Source organism: Mustela nigripes, chromosome 1 (assembly GCF_022355385.1).
Source record: "Mustela nigripes isolate SB6536 chromosome 1, MUSNIG.SB6536, whole genome shotgun sequence".
NCBI classification, from domain to species: Eukaryota; Metazoa; Chordata; class Mammalia; order Carnivora; family Mustelidae; genus Mustela; species Mustela nigripes.
In genome coordinates, this window is record NC_081557.1 from 39,756,722 (window position 1) to 39,781,455 (window position 24,734).

The following is a 24,734-nucleotide window of genomic DNA, read 5'->3' on the forward strand; positions in this document are numbered from 1 at the left end:
TTCAGGGTAATGGGTTACCTTTGGGGGTGAGGAAGAGCACACAGTTTTCCGAGTTACTGCTAAGGAACTGTTTCTTTAGCAGAGCGGTAGGTGAACCATTGTTACTTATATCATGTGTCTTTCATTGTACACATGCACACAACTATCGGAAGTGCTGTGCCTCAGGAAGGACAGGTGGTAGGCAACACCTAGCAGAGGTATTTACCCAAATTTAGGGCCTCCAAGAAGAGTCAGTAGAAATTACTAGGGAAATAAATGTATCGCGCGGGGAGGAATTCCAGTGAAGGGATTGGTATAGGGTGCAGGGCAGAAATGTGAGTATAGGGATCCTATATCTGCCCCAGGAACTAAGAGAAGTGGGTATAACAGGATAGCAGAGGATGGCAGAAGAAGCTGCAGCAAACAGGAGGGACTGGGTCTCAGAGGCCTTGCAAATCCTCCCAAGGAACATGATCTTTCTCTGGAGACTGAAGGTGGCAAGTATGGGAACAACATCCATGTTGGAGGGAGGTCGGCTCCCTGTCTTCACATTGTCTCCTTCCCGGCTTCTCCTCTGCTTCATGCCCTTGACCTCGGCTTGCTGGTGGCCTCTGGCGTTTGTCTTAGCTTGGCCTAGACCTGACCTCTCTTCCCTTCTCACCCCCATGCAGGACTGGACCTAGGGTGAGGTGAGCAAGGGGCCCCAAACACAGAATGGAAGGATGCCCAGGGAAGGAGACCTGCATGGCTCTAGTCAGCGGTCCTGGTCGGCATCTTTGTTCGCCTGCATTTCTGACCCCACCACCACCCTGCGAATGAGTTTCTGGTCTTCTGCCAGCTATTCCCAGGCCTTGGTCTAAACCTCCATCCTCCTCGTCTTCCTTCCCCCAGCTTGCCTGGTTTGGCTTTCTACTCTGTCTCAGCATTTCACAGCCAACTTAGGCGAGACAGTTACACATAAAAAGATAATTAACAATGTGAGCCAAGAAATACGGACCCCATGAGTGGTACAAATCATGTGTTTCAGGAGTTTGGAGGAGCTGGGCCCAGCTGGCTTTGGGTGGATGGAGAGCAGGAAAGAGGCTTTCTAGACTAAAGGAAGACTGGGAACATTTTTTCAAGAGCAAAGAGATCATTAAAAGTCAGGAGGAGATAAAAAGCTGGACAGGATGCAGGAACCTGGGATTCACGACTCTGAAATACAAGGCTGAGATGCCGCCACTCCCGATTCCTTGCCTAGAGTAAACATTACTAATGAATTGTGGCATCCTTTTCCATGGAGCCCAAAGAATCCTTCTCAGGATTCAGAGCCTCAGAATCCTTCTCAACACAGTGCTTCAGGAGGACATTAACAAGCCAATGGATTGAACATGGAAGTATTATTTGCTGTCCTTGACATAGACTACAGAGTGATCAGGAGTCCCTGTGTGGGAGAAAGGGTCAAACTGTTCCCTGTTGCTTTGCCTCCAGTGTTTCCCCGTTTTACAACTTCTGATTTCTGACTCTGCCAGTCATGTCTCAAACCAGCAAGGAAACGTAGAATCACAGAATGGGAGAAGTAGATGGAATCGATCACCTCATTGAGTTCAGTTCCTCCATTTGGCAGCTAGAAGAAATTTGAAGCTTAGGAGGGAAATGGGCTTGTTTAGCTAAGTGGCAAACAGAATATAAATGCAGATCTTTTGACCTGACCTTATACCAGCAGCAACCAGTCCTGGAAAGGGAAAGGAACCTGACCTTCCCTAAGAACCCACCACATGCCTGTCTTTGCTAGTGGGAGCTTTTCATGGAGCATCTCGCTTAAACCTGCCAGGGCATCATGATGCCCAAAAAAAGGCCACTGACATCCAAAGACAGGTTCAAGTCAAAGGCTAATGTGTGACAGAGGCAGGATTCAAACCCTCTCCATCAGCCCCCAAGACCTGTCTTCCCTGATGGTTCCCACGTGGATGTTCCAAGCCTTTCTGGAAACAATAATAGGGTTAGAGCTCTCTGGGAAGAGCTGGAGTTGAGTGAGACTTTCCTCTGCACTGGGTGACTGCTGTTTACCATCTACTTCGTCTACTTCCAGTTCTTGGCCCCACCTGGGAGAAAGCCGAAGGACTCCTCTGCGGGTGTACACAAGCACTGGCCAGGTTGAGGGCTCTCTCTGCAGGGAGTTCGGGGTTCCACAAGATGAAGCGGCCTGCTTTCCACCATGCTCATTTGATGACTCGCCAGGTTTTACAACGTTAATTTAAGCTCTGCAGACAAAGTGACTCTCTCCGGTTACAGCAGCGTGCACTTAAATGTCAGAGCTTTGCTGAAAAACCGCTTGGATTTGAAGGAAGTCATTGTGTTTGGTAAAATCTGGCCACATTTTATGCTTATGGCCTTTATTAGGGGATCCAGCTGAGTGAGTTAAAACTGCCTTTCCGTAGTCCGTGAAAGCCTGGGACTCTCGGATTGCAGGAATCACTCAGTGAAGTAATGGCTATTGGATGTAAACTAAATGCCTGGGGCTGGTGTATGCAATGTGATCCTTGTCTTCCGGGAGCTTATAGTCTAGCAGGAAGCAGGAGAAAGACATCAAAAGAGTAAATACCTAAATGGAAGTGTTGTGAGTAAGTGTTACTGAGAGAAAGGGTGGGGCCCCGTAAGTATTCTGAGGGGAACCTAATGGACGGTCAGAGAAGGTAATATTTGAGCTGGATGACAAGTGGTGGTGGTGGGGGGGGGGGGGATTGTTCCAGAAAGATGGAAATAGCAGGAGCAAAGGCACAGAGACAGGAGAGAATTTGATGTGGTCAAGAAATCTATTTCCCAGTGCCCATCCAGGAGCCACAAGATCCAGCCTACATCCAGGGCTGTAGGGGTGTCAGGTGTCCCCAGTGCCTGTAGGACCAAGCACAGGCCTCACTTATTCTACCAAGCCAGGCTCACATGTCCCCCATGTAAAAATCAAGCTCTCTATCTTGTAGGTGCTTCCTGATGAAGTGACCTCATCAGCTTTCTTGGTTACTAACCCTTGACCTTCATTTCTTGGCCATGTCTTTGGTGCCCACCTTCCCGGCCCTCCCTCCTTTGGCACCCTCACCCACTGGAACTTGCCAGGCTAAGCCTGTCTCCCACATCTTTGGCCTCCATCCAGTGGCCCTGCTTCTCTGGCATAATCCTTCCTGTCTGTAGCCTCCTTCTGGTTTAGGTCTTTCTACCTCCTGCCAACTGTGACGTGTCCCAGGCACAGCTCCCCTTCACTCCTTTCCTCATCCCCTGTCCCACCCACGCCTCCACGGAAGTTTCATGATATCATCTTCCACAAGGTCCAAATGCCAGTGATTTTCTTTCCTATTTCTTTGCCTACCATCCATGAGAGGGTCTCTGAGATCCCCTGTAGGGAGGACTTGAGAATCTCTCTGCATCGAGTCATTGGTCCCCAGAGCCGCTCATCATCTGGGGATCAGAGAACGTGGGCTTCCTCTTGTTTTTCTCAGTGTCACTGGGCAGGGTCCAGAGGTGGCGGGCCAAACCTGCTGGGTCTACATCTTCTGCTCCTGTCCCCAGAGACCACTGGGAACCCAAAGGCTGCCGTCTAGGCAGATGCCATCATCTTCTCCATTGATGACCTCTAGGTTAACAAAGGCTCTCGGTCTCTGGGGAGGAGCCTGGTGCGCTGCTCCACACTGAGCCAGTCACTCTGGAAGACAGCCTGTCTCTTGTCTGGTGGGCTCAGCCAGACATGGGAGTCCTCTGCAGTTACATTTTTCCCAGAAGGCGGGTGTCCAGGAGAGCTAAAGAGCAGCAATTATAAGGTTTTCAGAAAATAATAGCATACACGGGGGCTTCCTGAGCCCACAGCCCTGTGCGGAAATGACTTCTGCTGTGCATGTTTCGTAGACAAGAGGTTAAGTGGCCCAAAGTCGCCCCTCAGCAGGTGCACAGCGGGGACAGAATGGGCTCAGGTGTCCTGCCCCTACCCTCTTGACTGCTGGTGCTCAGACTGAAGCAGACCCTGGGTTGAACGCATGAACACATCCCCCTCCTCCCCAGGACAACATTGAGGCTCAGGCGGAGAAGTCGCCTGCCGAAGGTGGCGCAGCAGCGGGGCCAGAAGCACAATATTTGAATTTAATTCTCACTGGCTCCAACACAGTGTTTTTAAATACTATGTCCTCCCCCCCAGCCCAGCCCCATCTCTGCGGGAAACCGGTGATCTGTCCTGGGCACTGTTTGGCCCATGTCTGAAGGAGACCCTGGGCAGGGGAGTACGTAATTCTGTGTGCAGAAGCCCAGCATGCTGGAGGGGGGTGAGAACGGTCAGCGTGATGTGACATGGAGTGAATGGGGAAGCAAGCCCTGGGTGGAGGGGGCTGAGCAAGGACAGAACCCAGGAGCCTCAGGAGCCTTGGGGTTGTGCTGGTAATGTACAGGGGGGGCATGATCCCCTTTATACCTTCCAAAGATTGCTCTGGCTGCTGGGAGGAGAAGAGACTGGAGGAGGAAGGCAGGAGGGAGATCAGTTGTTGCAGGGTCCAGATGAGCCATGACAGCATCCTGGACAAGGGCCGTGGCCATAATGAAGGAAAACGAGTGGGTTTGAGAGCCTGCCACTGAGATCACACCGCTCCTTTGACTGTGCACTCAGGGTGGATGGGACATGCGGCCACCACCCTTCTGATCAAAAGCACGGCTGAGGCGCCCACTCTAACGTGAAATGGTGAACCGGCTCTTTGAGAAACAGGTCTTGTAATAAAAGAGCTTTGTTACGAGTCGTGTTCTGTGCTGTGTTGCTGAAATACGCCAAGTGATAGCCTCCGTTCCAGTTGCAAAGAATAATTACCCCGACTCTTTGTGTTGTCAATAACGTATTCACAGTATTCACAGGCTCTCATTGCCAATCTAAGCCCAGTGAATTGGAAGTCAACAAGGTCCCCAGAACATATAGGTCATGGACATGAACGTGCACAGCTTTCCATGGCTTCCTCTCTTTGGTGAGCTTCCGTGGGGCTCAAACAGATCCTTTTCCCTTCAGTACCAGCTGTGTGGCCTTGGCCACGGGATAGCCTTTAGTCTCAGTTTCCCCATTTGGAGCTGGAGACATCAACCACTCCCTCACAGGGTTATTCTGAAGATCCTGCGGAATACAGTTTGTATAGTAACAGCTGAGCTGATGGCATGCTTCTTATGTCCAAGGCATTTTCCTAAGCACTCTCTATATAATCACTTTAATTTCCTCAGTAGCCTCATGAGAGAGGCACTATTATAATCCCCATTTGAGAGGAGGGAACTGAAACACAGCAAGATGGAGTGACTCACCCAAGGTCATGCAGCTAGCATGAAACAGAGCCAGGATTTAAATTCAAGGATTCTGGTTCCAAGTCCTCTCCTCATAACCACTACAGTGTGCCACCTGCCCACAGGCACAGTCCAGTACCTGGCACACGGCAGACACCCAGTGGGAATGCTTGTTTCCTTTCCATTCGCTCTAAATATTATACTAAATGCAAGACAAGCTCAGAAAATGGAAAAGTGATCCGTTGCCTTCCGACTCTGACCACCCAGAGCAACTAGACAACTGGTATGAAACAGACAGGCGGAAGAGAAGGCATTCTCTTCCTAACTCAGGGGGTAATTAAGTAAAATCCAGAGCTGACCTTAGAGTATACTTATCTTGATGAACACTGAGAAGTGTATAGAATTGTTGAATCATTATAGTGCACACCTGAAACTAACAAGACACTGTGTGCTAACTATACTTGAATAAAAAACAGAAAGAGAAAACAAAGCTGACTTTATCTTGGATGAAGTCCTATGGTCGTTGATGGATACATGTTATAAGTGTGAACATTCTCTACCACATTGTCCAGCTGAGAGTACCTGACAAGTGACCTCTGCTGTCCACCCAGAGATGATGATCGTGTTCCCCCAGAAGCCTCATTCATCAGCTCTGGCCCAATGTTTCAGATTCATCCCACATTTATTAAGCATTGATCACTTATTGATTGAGTGATTAAACACCATCAGCCATATAGTTATTCAATAAGGACTTACAAAGTACTTTTATGTACCAGGCCTTTTGTTAGGTGACAAGAACTAAGCTACTAAGTGACAAGAACTTGTTAGGAGACAAGAACTAAGTGAGATACTGTTCTTTCATCTGGGAGCATGGAGTGAGGAAGAGAGGGAGACTCACAGGTAAGCAGGAAGTCATGAGAGCTTTGGAGACCGGAGGAGAGAGCAATTGGCTCTGCCCCCAGGAACTGCACAAAGACCCCACAACAGAGAGGTCATAGGGCCAAGATCTTGAGAGATGATATTTTTTCAGCTGGAGAAGGAGTGGCATTCTAAAATGACACATAGAATGGGCAAAAAAGCCCAAGGGCACAAAAGGACACGCATGTTCCAGAACATTAAAAGTTCAGAATAGCTGGAATGATCATGGAAAGACCTCAGACACTGTCCCTTGACACTTAGAATAGAAGACCATTTTTCTCTATTTTCTTTTGAATCCAATTACATCTAGTCCAAGCTCTTAGTCACTGAGGTCAATGAGAAGCTTTGCATGATTCCCTTCTTTGTATCTCTCCCCCTCTGATGCTATCTCCCTCTGCTGCTTCTTCTATGTCAAGCACAGCAGCAGAGACCATTCTGAAGATTTTTGTTAACTTCTCCACCAGGGGCAAGGAGAATCCAGATCTTTGTTCACAAAAATGTTTAATCTCTTCTTTGCACAGTAGAAGGAATGGGAAGAGAAAGCACATTAATTCTTTGCTGGTAAATCCATGGCAACAAGAAACAAGATACAAACAGACTCAATCCTCTTCCTGTTAGAGGAGTAGAAATAAGGTGGAGCTCACTGCCTTTGCCGACCGTGGCCTGAGAGACAAGGTGAAGAGAGCTGGAGCTGTCCGTGCTCAGGCTGGTCTGGTTTAGTGGCTTAGAGTCAGATCTGGACACTGATGAGTGGCTCTTGCATCCCCTACAGGTGTGGCAGTGTGGCGGCAGCGTGGAGGTCCTGCCTTGCTCCCGGATTGCCCACATCGAGCGAGCCCACAAGCCCTACACCGAGGACCTCACGGCCCATGTCCGCAGGAATGCCCTTAGGGTGGCTGAAGTCTGGATGGACGAGTTTAAAAGCCATGTCTACATGGCATGGAACATACCCCAGGAGGTAGGAAGCCCTTGTGGGGATAGGGTTTCGGGATTTGCGTGGGTGTGGGGGGGACACAAAAACAAAAAATATGGGTCTAAACCCTTCTTCCCATGGATCAACCAGAGTCTTGTGATCCATGCTAGAGTAGCTTCTCTGCCCCAGAAGATAGCACATGTGGAAGAAAAGAGGCTGACCGTGAGACACTAAGCTGTGTCTCCCCACGCCTGTCCCTGGGCAGCGTGCTTAAAGGAAGACTTCTCTCCTGACTTCAGTATCCTCATATTTTGTATGTGTGTGATTTATTTATTTTAGAGAGAGTGCAGGCAGTGGGGGAGGGGCAGAAGAGAAACCCAAGCAGACTCCACGCTGAGGGCAGAGCCCGATGCGGACCCGATCCCACGACTCCTGACATCACAACCTGAGACAAAACCAAGAGTCAGATAGATGCGTAACCAACGGTCTCACCCAGGTGCCCCATCAGTACCCTCATATTAAGTGAGAATATTGGGGGTGCCTGGGAGACTCAGTCAGTTGGATGTGTGATTTTGGCTCAGGTCATGATCTCAGGTCACGGTCTTAGGGTCCTAGGATTGAGCCCCACACTAGTCTCCGTACGCAGTGAGGAGTCTGCTTCTCGCTCTTCCCTCTGCCCCTACCCCCTGCTCGTGCTTATTCTCTCTCTCTCTCTCTCAAATAAATAAATAAAATCTTTTTTAAATAAATAAAGGAGCATGTTGGAGCAGATGGTTATAAGTTTAACTCATGTTCCCAGGTCCTCAGCTTCTCTGCTATATAAATATACCAGAAATTACCAGAATTCACAAAACACACCTTAATCTCCCTGTAGAGTGAATTTAGGCTTCTCCATGGAACCTTTGACCAGAGCACTAAGGAATGTCCACATGGCTTTGAGATATCTTGACCCACATGCCTGGGGAGGGGATACACCCCCTCAAGGATCCTCAGGAGGGAGAAGGGAACTGTTCTGGACACTTTTCAGCTCTTTCTAACCTTTACAGGATCTCATTGTTGCCTGCCACTGTCCTCTATCCCTCTTGTCACTAACACTTACGGAGTGCCCAAGAAAAAGCAATATTTCTTTAGTAGATTTGTTCAGCCTTGCCATGTGTCATATGGAAATGACCTTGGACCACTGAGTTGGGAGAACCCAACAGATGCCAGCCACGGGACCCCCACCTGCTCACCAGCCTGCCTGCCTGGAGATCATTGCTTATGTTGCAGTGTCTATCTGAGACAGCTGTTGACTGCATGACCTCCTTCTTTCCCCTTGGGAGTCCTTTAAAAAGCTTTAGTTCTTTCTTCCTAATAGGGAAATGGTTGATTTTTGCCTAAAGTTTCCATATGAAGGCCCCGTTCCCTGATCTCTCCACCCAGCTAATGTCGCTCTGGCTGAGTGACTGAGAAAATAGGCTGGGCCATGGGTGGGGGCTTTTAGGCAGCTCCCCATCCCCATCACCATCATGGGGGAGGAAGCTTGCATTGGGATATATACGCCCACAACCTGTGACATTTCAGCAGCAGAGAGAAGAATGAAGAGCCAAGAAGTACCAGCCAGGGTGCGGGCAACCCTGATGAACCAGCCCCAGGATTGCATCCCTGACAGTGGGAGTGTTTCTAGGGAAACAGCAGTGCCTTCTGGACCCATCTGTGGCTGTGGGCGTTGGATCACAGTATTCTGGGGAGCATGCTGAGTGCCTCTGTGGGTGTCCTCTGATAGCAAAACGTTAAGAACGCTTGAAAAGTCCCCCAGGAACCTAGCAATAAAGCACCGTAGATCCCCAGTCCCTTAGCAGAGCCCTGTCCGTACTCCAACTACCTTCTCTCCGCACCCCAAAGCTGCAAACCTTTTAGACTTCTCCCCTCATTGCTGCTGCCAGAAATGGAATGTGGAAATGGACAGTAAATCCAATGAATGGCAGAGAACCAAGTGAGAAAAGTAATTGGAGAATGATGAAATTCAGTGTGCATCTGTGACTCCTCAGAGGGGTAGTTCAAACCCAGTCAGACGGGTGGGAGGAGAGGGGAGTGAACTCAAGAAAAGCAGGTGAGGGGTAGGAGGGTCCAGGATAAAGCCTCAGGTGGAAAAGGAAGAGGTCAGTGTGTTTTCTAAAAGTCTATCCCTTGTCCCTACCCCCGCCCGCCCCACATTCCCTGCTTTGTCCAGATTCCCTCTCCTACCTCTTCTCGGGTTTCTGGAAAGGGTCATCTTTTCCCTTCCATTCACTTCTGAAGTCTCAGTACTGCACCCAAACTGCTTGTGACAAAGCATCCTAACAGCTTAATGGACATTTTAAAGTCTTTAAGCTCCAAGATTCCCACACTTGAAACTCTGTACTCACTTGGCTCCATGGTGCCACAGCCCAGTACACCCCCATCTTCCTCTGATTGCTCTTAATTTCCTTGTGGGCAACTCTCACCTCCCTCAGATGCTTACGTGCACCCAGGGATCCATCCTTGGCCAACCGCTTTCATTAAACCTCATCTCCCTGGGCCCCTTCTGTTCCTGGGTGCTTTTATCTGTTGATGACTTCCGAACTAAGATCTGCAGCCCTGACTTGTGCCTTCAGCTTCAGACCTACAGCTGCACATCTCCTGGGTGCTCCCTTGAGCACTTGAGTCTGCCAAAACAGAGAACATCCTCCCCCCACCCCCAGAGCTGCTCCTGTTCTCCCTCCCCACCACGGTTTGGGGTACCACCATCTATCTGCCCAAATCCACGAGCTTGAAACTGGGCATCTTCCTTTGATCCTTCTTTCCCTCAAGCCGCATTCCCAGCCCATCACCGAGCCCTATCCTGTCCTTTCCCAACCCCATCACGTCTGAGTTCAAGCCTTGTCTCTTCCTCTGTGAGAGCTTTGGGCTGGTTTCCCTGGCTCAAGCCTTATCCCCTTCAAATCTATCTTCTGTACTACCCAAAGTTATCTTTAAAAAACAAAAAACAAACAAAGAACCTCACAGGGACCACGTCATTGCCCTGCTTAAAATCTTTAAAGGACTCTCCACGGTGCACAAGTTCAGGCATTAAGCCTGTTGTTTGACCTGCTTTCTCCACTGCCACCTCTAGCCCCCTCATCCCCCCGTCCTGTCCCGGAGTTCCTCGGACAGCACAGCCAGAGAGAACACACGCGTCCGCTCCGCACTGTTTCTGCCCTCCGTGCTTTTGCGCATCTTGTCCTCGCTGCATGCATTCCCTACCCTCAGCCTCTTCCCAGCCTCCACCTTCACCGAGTTAGACCTGGCGCCGAGACCCCTCCTCTAGGAAGTCAGCCTCAGTGGGAGAAAATGCCCCCTTTGCCTGCATGCCTCTGTCATTGCATCATTGCTGTGTAAAAGAATGTTCTGTTGTATAAGTCTCTCTCTCTCTCTCTCATTAAACCAGGGGCTCTCAAATCTGGCAGAACTTTAAAATCCCTTGTGCTCTAGCCCCAGAGATTATGACTTAATTGGTTTGGAAGGGGACCAGGGATCATTTTTTGGAAAGCTCTTCAGGGATTCTAATGTCCGTCCAGGGCTGGGAACTACCGCCTGAGACTAGAGGCTTTCTGGGGACAGATCGTGTTCTTCCCTTTTGTGCCAGCAGGCCTCGCACAAGGCAGGCGTGTGGTCAGGGCTCAGGAAAGCCTCACTGATGCTTTATTAACAAATGGATCTGCTGGCAGTATGTGCCATTCCTTTCTCCTTTGGTCAGTAACTCCTAAAAGCGCATCTGCAGACCAACTGCATCAGAATGACTTGAAGAGCTTTAAATGTACTGCTTCTGGGTCTCATCCTTAGAGATTCTGATGAGTAGATGCCTAGTGGTGCCAGAATCCATTAAAAACTTTCTGGGTGGTGGTTTGGGACTGCCAAGTTTGAGTAATATTAGTTTAGCCCATCCTGCTAGTCCTTCCAAATTCACCTTGAGCATCATCTACTCTAGGAAGCCTTCCGAGACTGCTCACCCTCACTTCTTCCACTGCCCCCCCCATCCTGGCTGCCCCATAGGGCAGCTCTCCCTCAGCTTCCCTCTCTGCACACTGTGTGCAGAGAGACTGTTGACTTGTCTGGATCTTCCAGATCTTCCTTTCAGGCAAAGTCTGCATCTTCTTCCTGTTAGTATGCAGAGAGCTTAAGACAACACCTGACACATACTGAAGATGAACTGACAAAGAAAGAAGAGGGAGGAAGTGTGGATGCTACAACACCCACCCCCTGTGTTTTCCCTAAGAGTGTCCCCAGCTGCCCTTGATGGGGTGCTGTCCCAGTACCTTGTGCTCAACCACAAGGACATCTGCCTATTGATTTCCCCTTTGCCTGCAGCATCCTAGCTGTAGGTAGGGAGCTGGATCCCTTCGACCCTGCCCAGTGGCTGCCTTGAGAATTAGGTAAGTTAGTCTATGTAAAGACTTGGATCGGTGCTCGACCCATAGCAAAGTCACCAGCTAAGTATTAGCTCTTGCTGTGGCTGGCCTTGTTTACACCCGGGCCTTCCCACCCCAGCTTTAAAATGCCCTTGCCGGGTCGCCATCCTCCCCGTTTGCCTTCTGTGCTGAGTCCTCCCGAGACTGTGTACCACCCAGAGCTGCTTCTCCCACCTGCTTCCTCACCACGTTCAGTCCCAAGCTTTTGGAAGGTGGGAAGAGCTGCCAGCTCTGGGATCCCGTCTGCTTTGATTGAAAATCAGTTTGCTCATCAACAAACAGAAAGTCAGCCTGCAGCAAAGCATCAGTGCTTTCTTACCCGGGGTTCGGGAACTCTAGGCCCATCCCTGCTTCCTCTTACCCAAAGACAGGCTGGGTGACGGTGGGGAGCTGACAGTCCTTCTTCGGGTTTAGCTGTAAAAGAGATTGTGCATGTGGCCACACACACAGGCAGGAATATAGCTTTTTTAAAAAAAAAAAATTCAATATTTTACGTATTTATTTGATACAGAGATAGAGAGCACAAGTAGGCAGAACGGTAGGCAGGGGGAAAGGAAGAAGCAGGCTTCCCACCAAACAAGGAGCCCATCGTGGGGCTTGATCCCAGGACTCTGGGATCATGACCCAAGCTGAAGGCAGCCACTTTAACCAACTGAGCCACCCAGGTGCCCTAGGAATACAGCTTTTTTTGTGGCTGAGTGTTTTCGATTCCAAGGGCTGCCATAACCCATTGCCACACATCGAGTGGCTTTCAACAACAGAATTTGATTCTCTCACAGTTCTGGAGCCCAGAAGCCCAACATCAAGGTGCTGGTGACACTGTGCTCCCTCAGAAGGCTCTAGAAGAGGATATTTCTTGTCTCTTCCAGCTTTGGTGGCTCCTGTCATTCCTTGGTTTGTAAATGCATCACTCCAATCTTGGCCCTCGTCTCTATATCTCTGTGTGTCCAAACCTTCTCCTCTGATTTATAAATAACCAGTCATTGCATTTAGAGCTCACCCCAAACCCAACTGATTTCATCCACAGATCTGAATTCCACCTGCAATGATCCTATTTCCAAATAAGACCACATTCATAGGTTCTAGGTAGACACGAATTTTGCAGGAGACGCTCACTATTCAACCCACTGAGTATTTGGCAAAGGGGGAAAATGTGTTTTGTGTTTTGTTGTTGTTGTTTTCTTTTTAAATAATAAGGGCCAACATGACCCTCTCTGAGAATGTTTGCTTATTTTTCAATTTCTAACCCCAATCTGAAAAGAGTTTGATGCAATTTATAGTAAATACACGGTATAGACGCTGAACCATTAAAACAACAAGGCAAAAGTCAACTAATAAATAGGAAGGGAAAAGGGCCATGATAACCAGAAATATAAGTTGAGCAAAGCTCTGGTCCTAGAGTCTCCTAGAAGTTAAAGTGGAAATGGACCCCTGGTGGATTGTTCTCCCACCTTCCATAAAGTCATAGGGAGAGAGACAAACTGCCCCTTGATCCTGAGCATAGAAAGAAATTTTTCCCATGGGAACCCAGAATTTAAGAAAACACAGAGACCTTCCAGGGACAGGTTCTTCTAGCTTCTAGTGGCTTCCCATAAAAACTGAGACACAGTGTTTGTTTTCATGTAAAGGCAATTATACCGTGAAGAGGGAAGGCCTGGGCCCTGGCAAATAGGTTTGTGAGATAAGGATAAGGTGCAGAGAAGTTCAAAAAGCTAAAACTTAACAGATCCCTTGGGGTAAGGGGTGGAGGGAGTGAGTAGGTCACATTTATTGCTACATTCGAGACTCAAACATTCTCAACCTAGTCTCATCCATAGCTCAGCTCAGCAGTAGGTCAGGGCATGGAGATCAGTCAAACACGTTTCCTGAATCCAGCAGAGAAAAGCCAAATAGTTGCTGGGAGGGCTCTGGGCGGGAGCTAAGGAGTAGGCAAGTCATAGGTGAGGTCATCAAGATGTCCTCAGAAGGAAGTTCCTCACTGGCATTGTACCTTTGCAGTCTGAAACCTGAACCCTCAGGCCATAGCAGGTTCAAATTTTTGTATTTTTATATTGCCTAAATTCTGGTGGGCAAAAATAAATGTATTTCTTCTGTATCTACACTTGGTTGTTCCTTGAGCCCCCCGATCTAATACCAAATACTTTGTTCCAATCACGGGCAGATATGTGCAGCAGCCTTCTTTCTGATTTTTCTCAGACACTTCAAATGTCCATTTCATTATCTTCCCAAGCCCAAGAACTTGACCCCAGAGTTGACCCTAGAGCCCCGGGGGTTCCCACAGCCAACACAGGAGCTGAGGCGTCAGTGAGAGAGAGCCGCATCTCCCTTTGTTCCCTCCCTCCATGCTGGGCTAGTGTCTCGTGAGATACCACTGGACCTGGCTGGTCCCTGGCTCCGTGGAGACATCCTCTAAGAAGTCGCTGAGTCCCCATCGGACTCCCAGCTGCAGAGACTCCTCGCCGTCCTCTGCTCTGGCTTCAGCCCCTCTTTGCCTGGTCCTGTGCCTGGTGCAGGGCTAGTATGCAGGGACTCCGTGTTCTCCCCTCGGCTCTGGGACCACAAGAAATGTGGGGACTTTTCCCTCTCTCTAACTCAAGGACACCTCCATGTCTCCATTACTACTCCTTGTCTGGTGTATGGTGATGGCTTAGGGCCCACCTTGCTGATATCCCCGGGAAGTGACAGACCCAAGTACTCTCTACACTAAGAACTTGGGTCTTAGGAGGCAGAAGGGCAGGCTCTGGGGTTCAAGTCTCAGCTCTGCCTTTTATCAGCTGTAGGACTTCAGGCAAGATGTCGCAGAACCTCTTTGCAAATGGGGCACTGTGCATAAATGTAAACCCCGGGGCAGGTCTCATGGAGGACGGAACCTCGCACTTCGCGAGTGTTCGACAAGCCTTTGTTGTTACAATGATTAGGAATAGAATTTGAATTAGTATGACTCCATCTTCAACTCTCCCCCTTCTCTCTCCTCCCACTAACAGCTCAGAACCTCTTGTCTCATATCATAAGATAGAAAAAACCTCCAACTGTATGCTTCAGTATCTTTCACCTCCACCTGGGCACCAGATTTTTCTTTTCTTTTCTTTCCTTTTTTTTCATTTATTTTCAATGGCCTTAGATGATAGTCCCCATCCGTGCAGCCCTCGTGTTTCAGTGCCCACGTGGGGACAGTCATGGGGTTACGTACAATGCAGGGAAATGAATGAGCTAAGTCCCCACGTCCTTCCTTCACTAGACAGTGTCCAGGAGCCTGGGCCTGGACAGTGTCCAGGAGCCTGGGGAGATCTGGGGAGAAGCGGTGTCCTGTTGGTGGCTGGAGCTCTGCATTTGCTTACCCTTGCAGGACTCTGGGATCGACATCGGGGACATCACAGCGAGGAAGGCTCTGAGGAAGCAGCTGCAGTGCAAGACCTTCCGGTGGTACCTGGTCAGTGTGTACCCAGAGATGAGGATGTACTCGGACATCATCGCCTATGGGGTGGTAAGGAAGGGTCCCCTGGGGCTTCATGCAGGCATAGAAAACAAGGCCAGGCAGAGGTGTGGGGTCAGAGGAAAGGAGAGGAGGAGGCTTCAGCCTCCCATGTGTAGACTAGAGGACTAGAGGCAGCCTCCTATGTGGGACCTCTGGTAGACCAGTGAACTAGAGGCAACCTCCCATGTAGGGACCTCTGGTAGACCAGCAGATGAGAGGCAGCCTCCTATGTGGGACATCTGGTAGACCAGCAGATGAGAGGCAGCCTCCTATGTGGGACATCTGGTAGACCAGTGGACGAGAGACAGCCTTTGGTGTTATAACTCAAACCTCTGTTCCCTTGTTCTAAATCTCTCCTTTACAGTCTTAAGCAATTTAGCTCTAGCCTAAAACCTTCATGTTCTACTTAATAAAACAAATACCTGCAGTTAGGGTAGACTGGCAAGATAATATAATGAACACCTGCTGTCCCCCACCATGGGTGCCTGAGGTTCTAGCAACCAGCCTGCATGCCTCCCCCATCTAAGGGCTTATGCTTTCTACTCACACACATAGCTTCTAGAAAAGGAGTTCTGGAATACAACCTTCCTGGGTTCACTGTATTTTGAGGGATATTTTAGGACCACCTGTTGATTGGCACAGAGCAGTCACCCCAATGGAAGGCATAGGGTTTGGATCCAGACAGACCTGGTTCCAATCTTGACCAAGCCACTTATCAGTCAGGTGTCTTAACATCTGTGGGTCTTGGTTTCTTCCTCTGTTAAATGAGGCAAAATAATACTGTGCTTCTAAAGTAGAAAAATACCTAAGATACATAAATATATTATATATCCTGGCAATTTGTATGTTCTGTCTAATGTTAAAATGCTTTGAATATGGTAATCTCTACTATTGTCCCAATGTTCCCAGGATCATTCAACTCTTGAAGTATTTTCAATGATACCTGATTGGGTTTTTGATACCTCACCTGGTTTTTGCTTCCTGAACACATAGAGCTTTTCTGCTGACAGTTATAAGCCCTCAAAACTACATACTGACATCATGGAACAGATGAGGAAACAGAAAGGCAAAGTGTTCTTCTCATGTTCACAAAGGTCATCAGCAGAGAAACTGAGCCTAAGACATCAGCTCCTGATATCACTCTGCTTCCTCCCTTTGGAGAGTATCCCCTCAGACCTTTTTGATATCCTAGCATGAAACTCAAAGGAAGAACTGCGGCCTCTTCCCTGGATAAGCCATGCTCAGAACCAAGTTCAAGGCCTGCCTCCGTAGGAATATAATGGGCAGAGCCCCTGCCTGGGAGGGGAAGAAGAATGCTAGCTACGGACTGGCCTCCACGTTCTTTGCAGGCCTCCCAACTCTGACATCCTAGGGTTCTACAGGGCACAGAGCCAGGATCCCAGGAATCCCCCCAACCCCCTCAGATTTCAGCTAACAGGCCAACCTTTAGGAAGCAGTCATATCCTCCCACAAGAGTTTCCATGGCACAGTTGACACTTCCTTAGGAAATTCCTTAGTGGCCCCTTCCCTCTCTACTTCTCATGCTGGGGTAATCTGGATACTGGGAAACTTCTCAGCCCAGGCCACCAACTATTACTTAAAGAGGGGAGGGGTGTGTGTGTGTGTGTCCATTCAAGCTCTGGGTCTTGGCCAAAGCATTCTCATCTTCCAAGCAGAAGGGTCTCATCTTAATGACATGTACAACAGGTTTGCCGTGGAACCCTCTTACCACCACACCCAGAAACCTTTAGCTGATCAAATAGTAAGTGGCATATACAGGGCTGTGGTATGGATTTGACTGCGTCCATAATTTGAGCTGTTTTTACTCGGAGTGGCTGAAAAGCCACTCTCTCATCATCCCCAAGGGCTGAGCAGGGCTAGCCATCCCTGGGGCTGGCGGAGGTCTCTGACAACCTCCCCCACCCCACCCCGGCACGCCATGTTCATCTGCCAGCCACTGCTTAGGGCCCAGCCAGCCTCCCGCCCCTTCTGACTCCTCCACGGGCCGGGCTCTGACAGAGCAGAACCACGCTTGCTTGTCAAGGATCATAATGAACTCCTAATGGGGGCACTCGGGTGAAGATGGGCAAAGCAGGATACAGCCGCAAGAGCAGGATTTGCTGAGGCTGAATCATTCTTTCTAGTGATTATTTTTATTCTAAAATGCAGAGACCAGATGTCTTCTAAGGGGTAGAGTTTCTTTCTACCCTTTCTTTTCCATCTTAGGCCAAACTATATTGCTCAGGTCAAATAACCTCCTGGGACTCTCAGTGGGGTCAGGGTCAAGTCTAGAGCCCTGGCCACTTATCCGCTAATAGATTCCATTAATGACTCCTGTGGGCAGAAGGGCCTGTGGGCCCCATTGTGTGGGCATGGGTTTCCCCTGGATCCCTGAGCCCCACGTCCAAGAGGCAGGGTCCTTGAATCAATCTCAGCTCTAGTGCTGACACCAGAGATGAAGCAGCATCTAGAAACAGACACACCCGGCTTCTGCAATGTTAGCTTTGCCACGTGCTCTGTGTGTAATCTCAACCATTTACAAAACCTTCAAAGCTGTTAATCATACCATCTCAGGGGGCATTTCTCACAGTCTCGGGATTGTCACCATTTGCACGATGGAAAGAACTTGCTGCTTGTTCGCTTCCTGACGTCATTCGTTTGGGAACGCCATTCATGTGTTCGCTGCCGTCGTTCATTCATTCCATGTGTGTATTTACTGTCTACTGTGGGCCAGGACCAGCCCTTGTCTGAGACAATGAGAAAGACTCAAACCTAGCCTGGTCAGACGGGGTAGACAGGCACTCGAAGAAGGGACAAGAACCAAAAACGCTAAATGCAGCAGTAAAATCAATGGAGGTCCTGGTAGACCACGGGGCCACGGCCTGACACCCAGGCTTGGGTCAGGAGAGACTTCCGGAGTGACAGAGAAGCTGAGAACCAAAGGAGGAGGCGCATTTAGCCAGACAAAGAGAAGGCCTAAGGAGGGGCGACATGGGGAAGGGTCCGTGCCACGGGCGTGGCATCACACACAAGGAGGCCAGGCAGACCTTCTGGCTACGCCACAGTTCCTCATCCTTCAAAGAGAGAATGTCGCCGACCTGGCCAGGTTCCTCTGAGGGAGAGGTGGGGGGACACGCGGCAAGCACTTGGCGCGGTGGCTGGCACAGAGATGCAGCCATAACGGCCAGTTGCCCTGAGTGGCTGTCAGCAAGGTCATAGCAGTCACAGGAGTAGCGAACAATTGCTGTGCATTTGCTGTTTGTCAGGCCCGGTGCTCCCTACTTGTGGATATGCTTGCGTTTACTCCTCCACTAACAATCCTGTGAGGTAGGCACTGGTATTATCCCTACGTTAGAGAGAAGAAAACAGACAAGAAGGAGTTGTGTTCTTCGTCCAAGACCACACAGCTGGAGCCAGGATTCCATCCCAGCCTGCCTCTCCCGACAGCATCAAAGGCCACCTGCTTCACGGGGGAGGCATGACAGAGTCAGGGGGACTTTATTGAAAGGCACCGCCTACCTCCTCACCCAGAGGATGGCTTTGAGAACCCAGCAGAAAGCCAAGGCTGACATCAGGGCTTTCTGGATCTTTCTCCCTGTGACCGCCGTTAGCAGGTCTCACGAATGGATTACAGCTCTCAGCATTAGATGCGACACCCGCTCCTCTGAAGGCTGCAGGAGAAGTCCTGAATGTATTGATATGGACTCCCTCCCAAAGGCAAGCCGCATAGTTGTTTTACAAAAGAGGATTTGCTGCATGGATGTTTCTGGGGCCTCTGCCTCGGGAGCTGGCTCATGTTTATAATTCTTCAGAACCTCCAAACCACAAGTCTGGGATTGAAGTGCCTTCACCCGGTAGAGGTGAGAAAGCTCAAGAAAGGGATTTGACTCTATTCCTTTCCCTATCAAGAACAGGGTATTCTGGGAGCACACATGGGCCTCTGATCATGCCGTTTTGCATCCCTTCCCTGGGTTCCCTGCACTTCTGCCACAAGTTGTCAAGACCATGGAAGCTCAGCCGCCGTCAGTCTCTGGCCTCCTCGAATAGATGACCCACCTGCGGTCCTTTGCCCTGGTCTTCCCTGAATTCCAGTATCTCTGTCCTGTTCCAAACAGAGCGCTTCGAAGCTAAGAAGAGCTATATAAGCTAGCTCAAACTCAAGTTAAGGTGGGGAACAACGCCACCTCCTTGCATATGCCCACAGGAACTGATGTAGAGCTGGGCATGGGCACTAGTATTGGGAAGCCACCAAAGCCAGAGCGGGTCACAGTGTCTCTCATTCCGTCTCATGCTGCATTCTTCCTTGGCCACAGCTGGGTTTCTCTGCTTACACCTGGCCCAGCAGATCCCCCACACCCAATCTAAATGGCCTCACAATTCTAGCGGCCGCCACCCATGGACCATTGACTCTCTCACTGAGAGTTCTAGCATGGAATAAGAGAATGATGAGATGCTTCCATTCCAGAAAGAGAAGGATGGAGGAGAGGGAGAAAAAGAAAGAGAAGTATTAACTCATTCCAAACTATCTGCTGGTGCCCACCATGGTCTGCTCAGCTGTGGCTGGTGAGCAGGGCCATGGGGACTGTAAGCTGTCCTTTCCAGGTCTGGGAGTGGGCTTCTGCCAGAAAGGGACATTGAATACTGGTTTTCTTACCTGACATGGTAAGGCATTGGTTCTGTTGTTTGCTATGTGCCTGCAGGTGAGGGTAAGAGATACCTCTCTCTTCTCCTACTCCCTTGGTTCCCTTCTCTCTTATTCACCTGCCAGAACTCCCACTCTGGAACACCCTTGTCATCTGGGCACCAGTGGGACCAGGCCAGCCGCTGCTGGATCTGTGAATCTGTGGAGGGGCAGAGAGGACCTGGTCCCAGAGGACATCTCAAACCTGAATCTGTGGAGGGGCAGAGAGGACCTGGTCCCAGAGGACATCTCAGACCTGAAAGTTGCCCACTTCCCCCAACCTTCCAGAGCAAAGACTTCTTTCTGGGGACTATTGGAAGCCCTGGTGTCACCCCTGTGGAAATGGAGGGGGGTGCACCCTGAGCATCTCTTCTATGTGTGTGTATCTTTTATTCTTACCTACATTGTCTCCGCTTACCTTTCAACAACATGAGAACAGCTCTCCTTCACACAAAGCTGGGTTTCCCTCAGCACCTTTATTCAGGCAAAAGCTGGTGCTTGTTGCTGTGCACAGTATTCAAGGGACCTTGGGTTGATTATGGAAATGGAGCCTGTCTCTGTGAAATGCTGGCTTCTCCTGATTTAATACATTTGTTTCTCTGCTCCTTTCTCTTTGGTGTGGCCGCCCCTCCTCTGGCATTCAGCTGCAGAACTCTCTGAAGACTGACTTGTGTCTCGATCAGGGTCCAGACTCAGAGAACGTTCCCATCGTGTACATCTGCCACGGGATGACACCTCAGGTGAGTTCCCTGAGAGAGCCCCTTGCTGGGGTGTACTCATATCTGTCCGGCTTGGGGAAGGATGGTTAAACTCCTTTCGCGGCTGCTCTAGGCCCGGGGGCCTCCATATGCTCATGGGGAGAAGGGGAGAGTCCTACCTGCCTTGCCTGGAAGGGGTCTGGGATAGCAGATGCTGCTGTGCCAGGATCCTCGGGGATGGGGAGCAAGGAAGGTGATCAATTCCTAAAGAGGAACACCTGCCTTCTTTGGGGAGACTATGGGTAAGTCACAATCCTGTTTTGGGCACCTATGCCCTTCCCTAACAGGAGGGAACCCAAGGGTCCCCCAAGCTCTCTGACATCTCAGAATGCCATTTATGGCCTTGGGGCTCTGCCCTTTAGTAGATCACAGCTGCTGCCAAAATTTATAGCCACAAGAGCTTTTCTAGGCTGGGTGACCTTCTCCTGGTGGAGAATGTGGGGAAGCTATGAGGAAGATAAGTTATCCTAGCAAAAATTAGCCAGTCACAGCCTAGGCTGCAGATATCCAAAGAGGATGCTGAAACACAGACAAGAGAAATGGCCTCTTCAACAAAGTGCAGTGGACAACCTTTGCCTATGAACACCACAGACTGACCTGTTCTGATTGGACAACATTTTCAGAGTTTACTTATCTTACCTCCCACAGTGCAAATGATGTTTTTACAAAGATAGTATAGAAGATATGTATATTTGTGCAATTATACTACGTGTTTAAAAGAGTCATCACTTGTCTCAACACACAACTGAAGGCAATCATGATGTGTGTGTCACCGGCGTCCTGTGCTGGGACTAACCGGCAATTGTCTGCTGTGATCTCCACCAACTCCTCATTTCTGTGGGCCCAGCTGCTGTGGCTGCACCGAGTGGAAGGTCACAGGTCAGCAGATCACACTATCCCCACCCCACACACTACGGCATCTCATTCTCCATCCTTATAATGCTGCGATATTTCTCATGGATGACTAGTTTTATGTAAACTCATTACTGACATCTAACACAAGTACAGACAGTAGACAAATGGTAGGTGTACAGATTCGTGAGCTTTCAAAGCAAACACGCCCACATAACCAGCACCCAGATCAAGGAAAAGAGCATTACTGCCTGATTGTGAATTTTATACAAATAGGACTATAGGGTGTACGCTTTCTCACATTAGCTTCTTTCTTTCACTTTTATATTTGTAAAGTGCCTCTGTTCTGCTTTTGTGATTTTTATTACTATGTAATATTCCATTTTATGAATGTACCATATTGACAGTATATTTACAGCCGTGGGACACCTGAGAATATTAAGAATACTACTGCTATGACCATCCTTGTTCCTGTCTTTTGGTGCATGTATGCACCCATTCCTTGTGGATTTATACCTAGGGGTCAAATCGCTAGTCGGAAGGTTGCTCTATGTTTGCTTCGAACGTGCACTGCCTGTAGTAGTCTCCTGCGACTGCTGTAATATAGCGCCTCGGGAATGTATTTGCTCCCCGTTCTGGTGCCTGGAAATTTCAAGATCAAAGTGCTGGCTGATCTGATTTCTGTTGAGGGCTCTTTCTGAGGACTTGCAGATAGTTACCTTCTCTGTGTGTCTTCCCACAGCAGGGAGAGAGAAAATGAGTGAGCTCTCTGGTGTGTCTTCTTGAAGGGACACTAATCCCATTGGATCAGGGCTCTACCCTGAGGACCTCATTTAACCTTAGTTTGAAGAGCCGGAGAGGCCTCAGCCGGTCCGTACTGTAAAAAATGAGAAAGCTTGTTCTGAAGAGAAAACAGAGTGTAGCTGAACAACTATTTGACTAAGAGACCATGGTGGGACTCATGGACTCAGTCAGCCATCTCAGCAGCAGAAGCCATAAATCAAGATGGGCTTGTAACAGCAGAGACTGGCAGCCTGAAGGAAAGAGAGAGCAGGGCAGAATGAAGGCAGGCTGGTGGACTTCTTGGCTTTGTTTTTACAAAGATAGTATAGAAGATATGTATATTTGTGCAATTATACTACGTGTTTAAAAGAGTCATCACACAACTGAAGGCAATCATGATGTGTGTGTCACCGGCGTCCTGTGCTGGGACTAACCGGCAATTGTCTGCTGTGATCTCCACCAACTCCTCATTTCTGCGGGCCCAGCTGCTGTGGCTGCACCGAGGAACATAGAGCTATTTAGCTGTGAGCACGCCCTCTTCCTCAAAAAAGGGAAAGAATGATGCTGAGGGCCGTTCGGAGACCATCAGTGCTGCCAACGTCCCGTTATCCCCAGGGGCGAGGCGGTCTCATGCAAGAGTGGACCTGCCTCTCTGGTTTTAGTGGGCCAGGATGACCCTGCTCCATGCCTTAGGAGTGTGACCAAAGCAGGGAGCAGCTTGGGCAGGGCCACCCCAGAGGGCCAAGGGCACAGGCAACTCCACAGAGCCATAGGGGTGATGCTGCCACCCCAGTGCGCCTGGAGGGCAGAGCATCAGGACAAAGAAGGTTATTCTCAAGCTGAGATCTCATGGAATTAGCCTTGCTGGGTTTTGGACTAGTCTGAGACCCATCACCCCTTTCCTTCCAACGTTCCCCTTCTGGAAAGTGCCTGTCTAGCCTGTGTCTGTCCTGCCATCATATGTGGGAAGCACACACTTTCTCTGATTTCACAGACTCTCGGATGGAGAGAAATTTTGCCTCAGGATAAATCACACCTTGAGCCTCACACACACCTGACTTGGAGGATACTTAGATGATATTTGAACTTTAGACTTGAGAGTGGACGCTGGAATGACTTAAGACTTTGCGGGCTGTTGGGATGAAACGAATATGTTTTGCATGGGAGAGGGAAATGAACTTGGGGGTCCAGGGACAGAATGCTACGGACTGAATTGTATCGTCCCAAAATTCATATGTCGAAGCCCTAATCTGGACTGCATTAGGAGTACGGAAGCAATTAAGGTCAAATAAGGTTATAAAGGTAGAGCCGTGATCTGATGGAATTAGTGTTCTTCTAAGAAGAGACACAGAGAGCTCAGTGTCTCCCCCTCCCCTCTCCTCCCCGCCATGTGACAACACAGCAAGAAGGAGGCCGTTAGGAGCTAAGAAAAGAACTCTCACTAGAAACTGAATGTACCAGCACCTAGATATTGGACTTCCCAGCTTCCAAATCTGTGTGAAAATGACATTCTGTTGTTTAAGCCACCCAGCCAGTGACATTTTGTTGTGACAGCCCCGGTCAACCAACATTCAGTGAAACAAGTCTCCCAAATTAATTACATCAATTTTTACTCCCACCAACCGTATCTTTAGAGTTCTCGCCGTTCCACATCCTTGTCAACGTTTAGTATTCTCTGCAAATCTGTATCATTTCTAAATCATAGACATAGGGATGTGGCAGTACCATGCTGTGGTTTTAGTTGGCATTTCCCTGAGTACTAATGCAGTTGGGCACCTGATTTTTCAGCTCAGAAAATCCCCAGGTTGTTCTTGAGTATGGGGCCAAGGTGGCCGGGGCCCAGGCTGTTTGGTGTTTCTGTAAATTCCCTGCCTCCTTGTTAATACTTGCAGCCCAGGAGACCGTGAATGAACTTGCCTTTAACAAATCCCTATGGAAATCTATGGGGCTATTGCTTATGTGAACCCCTGGACACATGTTGAGTGTTTCCTCTGTGTGAAGGTGGATGTCAGCTTGGGCAAAGCCTGCCAAGTCTCCCAGCTGCCGCTGATTCAATATGGGGCCGTCGGTGCTGTGGTTAAGAGCCTGGATTCTGGAATCAGATTGTCTGCATCCAAATATCAGCTTTGACACGCTCTGGTTGTCACGTTTTGAAAAGGTCAAGGTTTTAAGTGTGGACCTATTTTATTTTCTGTACAATACAGATTAATGATGGTATAGGGCATAAAGGTTATTGTAGGGATAATACATGTCCAATATCTAAAATAGTGCCTGGCATATAGTACGTGCTCAGTGAGTGTTAGCTAATAATACTGCTGTAGTGCTATATTATTATTATTACGCATTGAGCCTTAGTCAGTATATATGCCCTCAAGAGTCTAGCTCCAGCCCACAGTGGACTGACTTTCCCTGACCTCATGCGCCATGTGCCATGGATTCCTGCCCTGGTCAAACCTACCCATAGACTAATGGAGCATCCCTGACTTTCTGTGGCAGCAAAAATGCAATGGAGTAGGGGAAACAGGTGGAGGGGCGGGAGCTTCAGGAAACCTGAGTTCTAGGCTTGGTCTTGCCACACAGTTGCAGTGGTACCTTAGCCCTCCCTGGGCCATTATTTTGTTTTACTCTTTCATTGAGATATGATTTTACATTA

The 24,734-nt window shown here is 49.2% G+C and overlaps 1 protein-coding gene across 2 annotated transcripts in view; it reads left to right on the plus strand.

Moving 5' to 3' along the window:
• Nucleotides 1–24,734, plus strand: part of GALNT18 (polypeptide N-acetylgalactosaminyltransferase 18) — a 345,093-nt gene that overhangs the window by 280,610 nt on the left and 39,749 nt on the right. For both annotated transcript variants that reach the window (XM_059408147.1, XM_059408158.1), the window contains exons 7-9: nucleotides 6,944–7,129; nucleotides 14,879–15,016; nucleotides 20,333–20,428. In XM_059408147.1, coding sequence (XP_059264130.1) covers nucleotides 6,944–7,129; nucleotides 14,879–15,016; nucleotides 20,333–20,428 — 420 coding nt within the window. The remainder of the gene's footprint in view (nucleotides 1–6,943; nucleotides 7,130–14,878; nucleotides 15,017–20,332; nucleotides 20,429–24,734) is intronic.